This window comes from Amphiura filiformis, chromosome 1 (assembly GCF_039555335.1).
Source record: "Amphiura filiformis chromosome 1, Afil_fr2py, whole genome shotgun sequence".
NCBI lineage: Eukaryota > Metazoa > Echinodermata > Ophiuroidea > Amphilepidida > Amphiuridae > Amphiura > Amphiura filiformis.
In genome coordinates, this window is record NC_092628.1 from 5,769,235 (window position 1) to 5,783,807 (window position 14,573).

Sequence of the window (14,573 nt, forward strand, 5' to 3'; positions counted from 1 at the left end):
AAAACATGACCAATTTAAATGAAAGTGAAGAGAAAATGCAGAGATACAATGATGCATTTAGTACAAAATTGTTGTAACTGTTCACCAAAGTGATCATTTATAGTTGTCAAGATTTTAGATATAACTAATTACAACAGTTTGTTGTTTATATTTTTAATTACCCACAATGTTTATAGAATCCCCATCAATTGCAGACAGCTATTAAAGACTCTGCAAGAGTTTATTTTCCTTTCTGCAATCTAACATTGTTTGAGTTTTATTATCCTTTCACCACGAGGCATACTGTTTTTGCACTGTCCGATTTCCGCATTCAATACTTCTGTACCGGATGTTTAAAATTGATGTCATCTATTTAGCCGGTCTTCAAGCTTGTGCAGATCATCTTAAAGTGTTTGCAGCTCCTGCTGCGTTCACAAGATATGTTTTTTTTTTTTAAATAAGAACCCGATTTTTTTCTGTCCTATATCATGACATGTATCCTCAATTGTTGTGGTCAGCAGCAGTCAGAGATGAGTATTATATGATTCAAATATGAAAACTGAAGCCAACTTGATGGCATTGCAATAATATCCATACCAGGTACTTTGAGTGTATTTTAGTATTCATAAACACTTGTTGCTATAGGGTATGAAACGTGTTATTCAGTGAACAGCAGGAATTGCTAACTCTAGGGGATGAAAAGAGGTCAAAAGAATGTTTCAGAGGCTGATATTTGATTACAGGAAAGGTGCACCACTTGGCCTAAATTTGTATTTTCAGGACTGTTTGACTCAAATATAAAGTGTAGGGCATCATTCATGACGTGTGTTGATCTTCAAATTTGTACATTAGAGACTTTGCATTGATCAGCTATTTTATGAACGACTTCATATTTTTCTTTCCACCTCTGAATATTCCTTTGGGCTGCATCCGTTGGGAAATTCTTCAGATGTAAGAAACAAAAAGATGTGGTGGTTTTAACTCTATCCTCAACACGTTCTGTTCTGTGCAAATAACTGAGAAAGAGATGCAGAGATGGGGAAAGTTCTAAACCAAGTATTACATCATGTTGATGTTAGCTAAGGAAGAGGTGCAGGCGGGGAAAGTTCTAAACCAAGTATGAGATCAAAGTGGTGTTGGCACAATGAGTAGATACTTCAATATTCCCCAATAACGCCCTAGGTTAAACTCTCTAATATGGATGCTAGAGAGTGTAAATTATGTCAAGAGGAAAATCACATATGTGTTAATTTAATATAGCTATTGCATGTGGTCTTCAGCTCCTACTTCTATTGACCATTTGCACATATCGGCTATCTTTCTACCAAAACCAGGTTGTCCCTGCAAACGCATGAGCAAAAAGTGCATTTAGGTGTATGCACAAACAACACACTTGTGGGTGAACCCTCCTTTGAGATAAGAGTGTAAAGGATCAATTATTCTGAAATGCCTCATTGTTTTGCACAAAAAACAAAAAACAAAAAAAAGCACCCAGCTTTGTTCTTGTAACATATTTAATAACAAGCATGTCCTTAAAATGATGTGCATAAGTGGACAGCCTTGTTTATACTGCACTCTATAATATGCAAATGATACTCATAGGAATAAACTCTAGCTCGCACTATTCCAATCTTGTATTCTCTGTATATACCTGTAGCCTGCGGATAAGTCCATATAATAGCCATATTTCTGCTGCTACTTCAGGATGCTGTTGTCATAGATAGCCTCTTACTATTCACACCATGATATCAATAAATTGATGACATTTGTGAGCATGGAGAATTCAATTTAACACACAAGTGTTATAATGAAAGACAGAGATAAAAAGACTAAATCGCGTCTGATGTCACTGTCAATCAAATTCCCTACAATTCTTATTGGTCAATATCGCGTAAAAGGAAGAAAAGGAATAGCAGAATATGATGAAAAATTAAGTACTTTTACAAGGCAAAAACCAACTTTTTTAGGCATTGTTGACATGGTGCCTTCGGGAATGAAACTTTCCTACTATAAGGACCTAACTTTTGAGATGGTTTGTATGTTTGAAAGTGCAAAATCAACAATAAGGCGCCCGGCAATACCGCCGCGTTCAGCAACTCGTCACTTTTAAACAAATCGTGCTCGAGTTTGATTGACGGATGACGTCACACTCGATTTAGTCTTTATCTCTGTCTTCAATTATATCCATAGGCTTCTTTTATATGCCATCTCAACCTGTTGAACTTGACAAGATGACAAATAAACGCCAAAAAAAGGATCATCACTAATAGCCCATCAACTACAAGCTGGCAAGCAGGTCAGGGCATCTTTAGTGGTCGCTATTTAGAAAAGTTTTCACTTTGGAAAAAAGTCATGAAAGAAAAGTTGCTAAACACGGTCAGACCTAACAGAAATTATTAGTAAAGCGATGAAAAAATATTCTTCCTTGTCTACTTTTATTCAATTTTGACCGATTTACAGCAAGATATCTGGGTCCAGCCGAATATTCCTAATGACATGAAACTTTTGATGGGATAATCTATTTACAGTAAGGGGTGTTTGAACATTGTAATCATGCATATTGATCAGTGATTCCACCCTTTTTTCTTTGATCCTTTTACTAATCACAATAATGGCGGTCTACTCAAATGCATTCAACAAAAGCATGTTTGCAATCTACCGCGAGAGGTCGTCTCACACACATAACAAATACACTAAGATCAAATAGGTTGATGACAATATTTGATTGAATGGACTGCACTGTGCCATGATTTCGGTGAAGGACACCGGTTAAAATCCTTTGTTTGGAGCCAATCAATAATTCCATGCACAACCTCTATAACTCAAAAGATGTCACAGTTGGTGCATTATAACAAATGATAGAGCAAGTTACTATGCGGCTGGAGTGTATTGTGAATTATACTCCTCACCAATAACATCAGAACATTTATAGTGCATACAATTGGTATTTTCTTAGAATTGGGCCAAGCCAAAAGCATGCACAGAAGAAGATTCAAATACCGCGCCGAATTGTTGTAATTGGTTGAGGGACAGCTGTGATCACTTATAGTTAATACACTAAGAATAAATATGCCAATTAGAAACACTGTCTGCATTTTATGAACTGAATTATATTTTTCATTTTTATAAAATGTTTTTGGTGAGGAGTATAATTAATTTACTATTCATCCATTCACTATCCAAAATCACCATACCTACAAATCTGTATAATGAGACCTTCCAAAATAATGGTACCCAACTTCTACGGGATTATTTTTTAAAGTGTTGAGAAAAACCTTCCAATTTCAATAGAATTTCTGGTAAACTCTCACTCAATGCTTTTTGGAAACACAAAAATCCTGTTAGGTCTCAGCGAATGTTAACACTTTCTTTCATGACTTTCTTTAAAAGTGGATATTTTTTCAAATAAGTAACAAAAACTGGGTGTCTAAGTTAATTGGACAGACAATAGTGTTCGATTTACCCAGGTGCATAGTATGCTATTGTGCGTATAGATTTTAATTGTAATGGATACCTGCTGTCAGCCATAATCCTAACTCCAATTGTAACCAGCGGTTCCTAAACTGTGGTTGTAACCCTTTTCGGGGTCGTCGTGGGCCAATAAGGGTCATGACCACAACTGACCCTAACAACACTTGTATTATAAATACTTACAAAATCAACATTTTTAAAGCTACATTGTGTGTTTGAATTCAAAATTTTCTCATGCTATGCTTGGATTTAGCAGTAAGCATTTTTAGAACACTGTAATTTCAGATCATGCTGCATCTTTTTTTTATTAATCAACTTTGCAAATTGTGTACTCTGGTTTTGTAAAACTTTTGAGAACAAAGTGCCCCGGGGCAAAGTGCCTGTACATTTCAAACTGTTTTGGGTGCATATGGGTTATCTGGTTTATGTAAGATGTGTCAAACGTTAGGGCGCTGGGATTTTCTTTTTGCTTTTCAATTTATTCTTATCTTGAAGTCTTGTCCACCTACCTCTGCTCTAAGTGTATCGAATCGATAGCGGGCCTGCTGAATTAGTTTTCATGGCTTAGAAAAGCAGGGATATGTAACCGAAGAAAATTGCTGATCACAATTTCCACAACGTAACTGCTCTCCAGGGCTAAAAGTCTCCTACCTACCTCTAGAGACCATAAAACAAAACAAAAACCTAAAATGCATTAACATCCACCAAATGTAGGTGTAACTCATATCCACTGTTACCTGGCTGCTTCCGACCTGCTCTCACAAATTGAGAGGAAAGTTGCAAATTCTGTTGTTTTCTATTGCTTTGTGACATGTTCAATAAGCCATATCTCATTTTCTTCCCTGGCAACTCTCCACTCATTTAGCGAGAGCAGGTCTTGTATATCAGAAACATTCATGGTTTAGTGATTAGAATCTGACCTCCTTATTGCAGTAGGTGCTCAGTGGCAAAATCCCTGGTCCTTATTGTTTGGCAGTATGTGTGGGTGTGAAATGTACTCCCTTTTAATTATGCACCTCAAGCTATATACCTGGACATAATAACCATTTATTAAATGTAGGTCTGACATCAAAAAGCTATTGAAACCATTCTAACTTCATTGACATCTTGATTGATGTTGGCAAAGTATTAATCCTCTGATCACACATGTTACTCATGTGTTATGTATAAGACCTGCATGTCCTATTTGACAATAGCCAATAAAACCGTTAATGTTGTGAATTTATGATGTAAATCTAGTAGCAAGTCTTTGTTATGAACCATACATTAAATGCATACATTCATGAATCTAACTACTTGTCTGTATATTTTTTACACTTAGGCTATAATCATGATAATGTAGTGTGTTTTGTTTTTCCACGATACAATGATTCCAAAGCTTTGAAGGAGGATTTAGATTGAAGAAAAACAAGTTAAGCGTGTACTATGTGTTTACTACCAAAACATGTTGATATTATCGTACTAAGCTAAGCCACCCACTAACTTACATATGTGATTCAGCATCAAATTGACTTCAATGCTATCGTCTAAACTTTAAAGAGCACAATTATACTATGCTATATATAATGCTTTCAGCCGTAAATGTTCAAATTGGCGCTAATACTATCCTCAGTAAATAGCATGTGTGTTAATCTCCAAATTGTCTCTAACAATGCTATCTTCAGTAAATAACATGTACTTCAATGTCCAAATTATTACTGACAATGCTATATTCAGTAGATAGCATGTATTTTAATGTCCAAATCATCTCTAACAATGCTATCTTCAGTAGATAGCATGTATTTCAATGTCCAAATTATCTCTAACAATGCTATCTTCAGTAAATAACATGTATTTCAATGTCCAAATTATTACTGACAATGCTATATTCAGTAAATAACATGTATTTCAATGTCCAAATTATTACTGACAATGCTATCTTCAGTAAATAACATGTATTTCAATGTCCAAATTACCTCTAACAATGCTATCTTCAGTAAATAACATGTATTTCAATGTCCAAATTACCTCTAACAATGCTATCTTCAGTAGATAGCATGTAAACTAGTCCCAAAAGTAACTTACCAGGTAAGAAATTAGTCTGTCAAGTTCAAACGACAAATCGTATTATACTGAATAGCATATGAGTGGAAGCGGTGTACATTTACGCGGAGTTTGACACCTCATTTGTCGCAAACAGATCAAAACTTTTGAAGTTATGCTCATTTGAACAAGCCTACTATCAAATTTGAAAGTTGCAGGTCCGCCCCAATGAATTCACACAATAAACAGACACATGAAAGGATGTTCAGAACTTTTATTCTTTGTCAACTCACACTTTCCTGCTCAAACCTTCCTCACATGAACCATCTTAACAGTCTTCAATACCTGGTGTGTCCACCATCTGCATCAATGACAGCCAAACACTCCTAGCCACGTTCAGCGTTCGTGCAGTTTCTGACACGCTCTGACCGGCCTCTAACATTCCATTTAAAAGCCATCTCTGATTTTCACTTAATTTAGGCATATTGCTTGGTCTTGTCAGGTCTTGAACCAATGACCACATGAACGCAATACTCTGGACACACCCAAGGTCCCCTAAATCCCTGGTCATCATATTGATTCTTTCATTCGACTTAATTTCTTCAGATGATTGAATAAGGACAATTGTCATTGAACTTTGATCATTCTTCATCCTCACAAGAAGCAATAGGAAAGTTAGTCATGCAAAGAAGAAGAGGAGAGCACTGATTACACCTGTATACTGCCAACCATCTCAAGTGGTATGAGTGCAACTTTCATTCCAGTGGATAGGTTCGGTTTTAAATAAGCATAACTTCAAAAATACTCATCCGTTTGCAACAAATGAGGTGTAAAAATTCGCCAATTAACACTGCTTCCACTCATATCCAATTTAGTGTAACACAATTTGTCGTTTGAATTTGACAGACAAATTTCTTACCTGGTAAGTTTCTTTTTTGGAGCAGTTTATTTCAATGTCCAAATTATCTCTGACAATTCTATCTTCAGTAGATAGCATGTATTTCAATGTCCAAATTATCTCTAACAATGATATCTTCAGTAAATAACATGTATTTCAATGTCCAAATTACCTCTAACAATGCTATCTTCAGTAGATAGCATGTATTTCAATGTCCAAATTACCTCTAACAATGCTATATTCAGTAGATAGCAGATATTTCAATGTCCAAATTATCTCTAACAATGCTATCTTCAGTAAATAACATGTATTTCAATGTCCAAATTACCTCTAACAATGCTATCTTCAGTAGATAGCATGCATTTCAATGTCCAAATTATCTCTGACAATTCTATCTTCGGTAGATAGCATGTATTTCAATGTCCAAATTATCGCTGACAATGCTATCTTCAGTAGATAGCATGTATTTTAATATCCAAATCATCTCTAACAATGCTATCTTCAGTAGAAAGCATGCATTTCAATGTCCAAATTATCGCTGACAATGCTATCTTTAGTAGATAGCATGTATTTCAATGTCCAAATTATCTCTAACAATGCTATCTTCAGTAGATAGCATGTATTTCAATGTCCAAATTATCACTAACAATGCTATCTTCAGTAGATAGCATGTATTTCAATGTCCAAATTATCTATAACAATGCTATCTTCAGTAGATAGCATGTATTTCAATGTCCAAATTATTACTAACAATGCTATCTTCAGTAGATAGCATGTATTTCAATGTCCAAATTATCTCTAACAATGCTATTTTTAGTAGAAAGCATGTATTTCAATGTCCAAATTATCTCTAACTATGCTATATTCAGTAGATAGCATGTATTTCAATGTCCAAATTATCTCTAACTATGCTATCTTCAGTAGATAGCATGTATTTCAATGTCCAAATTATCTCTAACAATGATATCTTCATGTATTTCAATGTCCAAATTATCGCTGATAATGCTATCTTCAGTAGATAGTATGTAATGCAATGTCCAAATTATCTCTAACAATGCTATCTTCAGTAGATAGCATGTATTTCAATGTCCAAATTATCGCTGACAATGCTATCTTCAGTAGATAGCATGTATTTCAATGTCCAAATTATCGCTGACAATGGTACAGGCTGTATCATAATGATTGGTACCCATCAATTTTGATTTTATGGAAAACGTGTGACTCTTCTAAATGCAACATTGCATACTCTTGAAATGTTCAGAATGTATAGTTTATAACTTGTTATACAATTTATCTACAGATTATATGCATCTTATGTTGAATTTTGATGTGTCAGACTTAGCCATTATCAATGAAAACTCATGGGTACCAATCATTTTGATACAGCTTCTATCTTCAGTAGATAGCATGTATTTCAATGTCCAAATTATCTCTAACAATGCTATCTTCAGTAGAAAACATGTATTTTCAATGTCCAAATTATCTCTAACAATGCTATCTTCAGTAGATAGCATATATTGCAATGTCCAAATTATATCTGACAATGTAATCTTCATATATTTTTATGACTAAACAGTTATTTATGCTTGAGGGACGCGTGCAACCATTCTATTAATGTATCTATTAATGTGAATGTCATGTTTAGTGGGGAATAGCACATATAACTTGCACAACTTTGAACCAATCAGTGAACGAGGATGTATTAATGAAGTATAATAATAATGCATGCAATAGGATTTTTGAGGAATGACTTTGTTATGGTATGAAATAAAACTATTTTTTTAGATACACAATAATAGGATTTTAAGAATGTTCAAATCTGCATGCTATAATGAATTATAAAGTGTTTGCTGTGCCTGGTAATTATGAGAATAATTAATTAATTAATATTAATCCAATCGGGTTATGCTTTGGAATTCACACTACATGACTGATGCAGTGTGCTCCTTATAATTATGCATGGCAAGTATGGGTTCGTGGTGATGATGCTTGAATTTATGTCAAATCCGTAGACTGTGAAACCATGAAATTCATACTTTATATTATTATGTAGTGTATACAATCTAAGCGTATACTGTTGTGTGCTTGGGTTATACATGAATGGCTTGATTATGCCATTCTTTCATATAAGAAATTAATCATAGGTATTTAATATTTGAGGGCACGGTGGCTCAGTGGTTATGGCCTTGGACTCTGAGAGCTTGCTCGACGTGCGTGGGTTCGATCCCCCGTCCCACCACCGTGTTGCACCCTTGGGCAAGGCGCTTTGCCTCGCTTGCCTCACCACGCAATGGGAAGCTGTTAGGGGTAGTCACAGTCATTGTACTATTAGTTATTAGGTGAAGCGGAGGTATGGTGCACGGGAAATTATGCAGTGCGCGAAGTGTCATACTGAGTGAAGCCAAGGCTGAACCCAGTATGACACTGAGCGCACGATAATTTACGGTAACATAACGACGCTGAACATAATAACGAATTTATCATACCACTAAGTCATTCTAAATATTAAAATAATTACGTTTTTTTTTTTTTTTTTTGCTGCTAAATAGGAAAAACATTACAAAAAATTGATGAGTGTTCCGCGTATTACAGATTACGTGCATTTTACGCTACCGGTTTACGCGAATCGCCTTTATATCGCTGCATCTCGCCGCACACACGTGTCGGGCTTGCGAAATACGCCTCACTGACTAGATATAAAGCGTAAAATACGCACTCACTGACTAGATACGAAAATATATCAGGTTAGCGGTGATCTTTGATGTTTCCCTTAGTGGTATGATAATGATGGACCCTGCGCCACTTGTAGCCTGCAAACGTGGTTCCGACATATTCTAATGACGGCGGAATAAATGTAAAGAGCTTTGAGGCTGTTTACGGCATTAAGCGCTATATAAATATCTACATTTATTTATTTATTTATTTGGTATGATTGAGTGTTTAATGGCTGGCCTAATTCTTAGGAAGTACGTTTCCATGTCATCATATTTATACTTCCTGAATATGAAGAAACAGAATGTATATAAGTACTTCATCATTACAGATGTGTGGTGTTTTGATCAATAATTATCATCCTCTTAGATTTTGAATTATATATATATATGTCATCAGCAATGAGATAAAATCCATACTTTATGTATAAATTTTTAGTTGAGACTTTGTTGTGCATGAAGTAATGCTTAGTGGATCAATGATGACTGCCTTAATGTATCATAATTTCAGATCATGAATTGTGTAAATCTGACAAGAAACGTGTCATAATTTGGAATAATAGCAAAGGTGTCAAAAGAAACTACTTGCATGCATTTATAAATCTTCTTTATGTCTGTCAAGAGTGTATATTTTTTCATATGAAGTGTCACATTATTTGTTGATGGTTAGGTGATGCATGGCTTGAAAAATACATAATTGAAACTACCATAATAGCCTACGTATGCCAATATCACTCAGAAGTCATGCTCCACTAACCAGTAACTTTTTCCAGAACTTTTCCAGTACTAAATGATCACCCGGAATGGTATCGTAGGTTTATTTCCTAATGCAAAGGACTTACGATGAATCAATTTGCACATTTTCATTTTTGAGTTATTTCCAGATTCATAATCTTAGGATTACAAGCTTTAAAGGCGTAGGGTTGCTTCTATGGTGTTCTAAAGTGAAAATTTCAATTGTTTTCTATTGTTTTCTGTCATGTTCAATGTACCATCATTTTGTTAGAACAGGTCTCATCTGCTTCATTTAGACGGTGTGAACAAAACATGGTGAATTGTGGTTACCACAACCTGAAGTACCTATCGGGCATGATTGTTATACACATTTTTGCTTCTCATTTCAAAACCATTGGAGCAATGCAACTCAAAATTTGGATACATATGTTTTAATAGTTGGCCTTAATATTAGATAAGCAAAACGTGAAACTAATAATTTGTGATATATAATGTCAAATCGAGTTATAGAATTACAAGATTAGAATTAGAGTTAAGGTAAGTACAAGAACTAGGATGACAGGCTTCACTGCAAAGTTGCTCTTAATGTTCCATTTCCCATGGTAAATTGCAGTAAGTATGGCAACGGTAAAACATGTTATGCCTTCATTACTCAATGCCGTCAATTTGTTTATCTCATTTTCAGAATCAGAATTTAATGGACTCACTTGAGAGTGTGAAGGCCAAATTGGAGGAAAGTAAACAATTGCTGAAAACAAATGAAAATGGTGAGTTTGTGTATAGCCCTTGACATGTGACATCATATTTGCCCTGCAGTATGCGCGCAAATTCTGGCAATTTCCATTTTTCTTTGCCCTGCAGTGTGTGTACGCATCGTAGTTTGCTCAAGGCATTTTAAATCGCCCACCACATTTCATAGTACAAGAAAGCCATTGAACAGTGTAGCGGTTCATTCAAGCATATCGATAGACCAGTCCCTTACCTTTGTTGATAAACAATGATGTCAAGTTGTCTAAAGATGCTTCATTTTGTCATAATGGTCCATTTTCTGCGACACATTTATAATGCTGTGGAAGCGGGCTGGAATTATGCCATATCTTAATTAACAATTGCACTTCACCTAATGGGAATTTTAATGGATGTTCATCAAATTGGCTCCAACAATGATATCTTCAGTAGATAGCACATCTGTAAATGGCCGAATTACCTTTAATTGCAATTGTATCTTCAGTAGATAGCATGTAATTGAATCCACAAATTAATATTTTAAGCATGTATTTCAATTTTCATATAGCGTGTGTTTTATTGTCATTAGGTAGCACTTTGTGTCAATGTTAGGTGTGGTGTATTTTTCTCACATTCTTTTGCACTACACATTACTCTCCCATCACATATGAAAGAGCTATTCTGCTGTGTACCCCAAATGGAATGTGTGTCTGGTTTATGTAGTTTTTTGTCCCATTTACCTCAGTGTCCTGAAATGAGAACTTGTCATTTGTCTTTGCATGACCTTTATGCCAGTCAATTTAGGTGACCACAAAATGTCCTCAAACACTTTTTAAGTGTTTTTGACAGGTGACTTAAGAATCACCTGTCACCACAATGCTTCCAAGCACAGTCTTTACTTGATAGCATGGCTCTTTTTAATTCATAATGTGGAATATTGCAATTTACAATTCACAAGTTATAAATGTGAGTTGGAGGCCAGCACAAAAGTTATAAACCATGTTTTAATGTTAAAGTTCCTTTGCTATTTGCATTAAGTTTGCCCCATAAATATAATTCGGCATTATAAGCATTAATATGCTACTCATGAGTCAATGAATTAATATGATTTGATCAAGCTAAATGAACTACTTGTCACCCAATATAATGTTTCTATTTCATAGTCCCTGCACAGTTAACAAACTATAGCATATATATTAGAATAGATTTTGAAATTTGATTTTCCATTCCTGAGATAGATTATCTTCAACTTGAAGCTAAAAGTTGCCGACAAAAGAAGCTGATCACCTCTTTAGACAGACAGTATCTCCAAATCAAGTGCCAACCAACTGGCATGATCACGTTGCCAGATTCTATCGTCAGTGCTTATGCAGGGTTACAAGCTGCCCTATATTTTCTTGTTTCAATGGGATGATTTCTCCAGGTACACCAAAGAAAATCTGTCATCGCGTTGTCACAAAAGAGATAAATTTCCTGCTCTGTCCATATTTTATTTACTTTCAAAGCTATCGAATGTTAGTTTGGGCCATCCGTTTGACTGAATATGTGATACGTACGCACTTTACACAGTGCTGCAAATGGCATGTTTTTACCTAAAAAGTTGGTTTTGAAGGATAATGTTCTATTTCAGGGGTTCTCAACTGGTGGGCCGTGGGCCAGATCGGACCTGCTGACCAATTGTGGTTAACCCTTGAACAGCTCTGATATGTAAAGTAAACAAAGCAAACCAAGTGTGTGTGTGTCCCTCAACAATCTTTGAAATGATTTTAGAAGATGATTTATCAAATTACTTTTTTCTGAGAGGAAGTATGTTTAAAAATATAAAACTTATCATTGCAGTTGCGTATGGAATGAGTCAAATACCCACTTTATCTGCACAAGATTTCGAACTAAAAACACAGCAAAGACAAAGATGTAAATGAACCCTAACCCGACTGAAACTCACTAACATAACCACTGCACATGCGTGCATTCCACGTGATGATATGACGCAATCAGCCAAAGTCATGCATATACACACAGAATCGCTGGTCTTGTCAGCAAAACCCCTGTGGTGTGGCTACAGGTCGGTGATCGTCTGCGTGGCACGTGAGGGGTCCGAGGTTCAAATTCAGGGGGTACCAAGTGACTTCTTGTTCACCATCTCTCCTTATACATTTCTTCTTTCCCTTCCGATAGCCAAAAAAAAAAGCCACCATGGGTTGTGTTAGGGTTAGAGAATAAGTTATTCTCAACATGTGGACAGAAATCGGTTTATACTAAGATAAAGCTAAGTAGAACACTATATCAACCAATGAAATGACCCATCATATGCCGCTGGGGAAACATGTTCTACTTTACAAAACAAAACAATGGTCTATTTTCTACTTGAGTGATATGCCTTAAAGCCATATGATACAGTCTTAGCTGTAAGGAACTCATGGATTGAGATGGCTGTAATGTGCAGCTGTAACAGCTCTAAATGGGCTATTCCAGTTGCAATCCATACACCTCCTATGGAAGACATGACCTTAATCTCCCACACAGGGAGTGTGAATTTTAAATGGAGTCACCCCATTCAGGTAACCCCGTGTGATACCCACACTCTCTGTGTGGGAGATTAAGGTCATGACTTCCATGGGGGTATATGGATTTTAACTGGAATGGCCCAGTGTCTGCTCTCTATTTGTCTGTTTCTGTAGGATATATGTTCTCTTTTGTTGTAAACTTATATAAATACTTTACAAGGGTCTCAGTTTTCTGCTCTGGAGACAACGGTCTATGTTTTTAAAGCTGTCATTTAAATCCATTAAGTATAGCCTTAGCAATAATGTATTGACAGGCATGGTATATAAATTAGTTCAAATCACCCGTGAGTTAAAGCTGTTGAATGTGGCAAAAACACTATATTTTTGCTTGAATTTAAATAGAAAATTAACTAGTTGAAATGAAGTTTAACTGGTGGCTCTTACACAGCGGAGTAGCTAAGATGTGTGAATTGTAGGTGAGGTGGAGAATACACTATTTTATATAAGGGCAATATATCTCATATTTGTTCATTTTTGTTCCACCCATCCCCTTAATAAACTCAAAGCAATGTTGATTTAAACATGTATCACAATCATCAGCTAGCACTCAACATCGTTCAAGGGGATCAGGAATACTTGAAATCCATAAAGTGCCGCAACATTTTCACATGTGATTTCAGCTATGGATGTTTGTTTATTGCATCTTCATGCATGCTAATTTGAATGCACATGATGTGTATACCTGGGGCAATTTCAGAATGTATAACCACTGATAGCAGCTACAATGACGAGGCTCGGAAATTATATGAGGATGAAATGGAAAAACAGTTAAAAAACAATCAAGACATGGTCTCTTACAGCTGTAACAAGTAGGACATTTTGAACAGAAGTTGGTCTGCTTTACATGTATAAAGTGTTCCCCATTTCTATTAAGCATCACACTCATGTTTATTTATTTAAGGTGCTCTTGGTTAGAACAAAAACTCCTCTCAAATAAATCAGAACATAGATCCTCTTAGTGACAAGTAGATAATTCACTCTGCATCCATAATACTATCCCTTTAAACGATTTCTTGTTTTGTTTTGCTGTATGCCGTGTAATATGAGAAAGAATGGACTTGTTGTAGACAAGAAACCAGACAATGCTGCTAAATAGGACAGTAAAGTGTGTAGTCTCTCCAAAGCTTTCGTGTCCTTTATCAAAGCATGTTAAGTTACATATACAATGTATATTATACATGTATGGGCTATTTGTTCATAAAGTATATAGATGGGAAAATTGAGGGCATGCACAAATTTCATTATAATCTGTTAACTCATTGTAAACCAGAAATTTATTGAGTTCATTGAGTGATAAGGATTTGCTTAAATTATCAAGTTATCAGCTTTCAGCAGATACAAAGACATACTAACAGACACATTGCACTTTGTCTAATTATGCTCCTCAAATATATTCACTACTGACACCCATCATGTTATCTCAATCTTTTAATGTTTTCAATATATCATTGAAACAGCAATTGT

At 35.5% G+C, this 14,573-nt stretch overlaps 1 protein-coding gene across 1 annotated transcript in view; it reads left to right on the plus strand.

The window, feature by feature from the left end:
- Positions 1–14,573, plus strand: part of LOC140161961 (spindle assembly abnormal protein 6 homolog) — a 65,377-nt gene that overhangs the window by 34,645 nt on the left and 16,159 nt on the right. Inside the window, exon 14 of the mRNA XM_072185527.1 lies at positions 10,502–10,583. Within this exon, the coding sequence (XP_072041628.1) occupies positions 10,502–10,583 (82 nt within the window). The remainder of the gene's footprint in view (positions 1–10,501; positions 10,584–14,573) is intronic.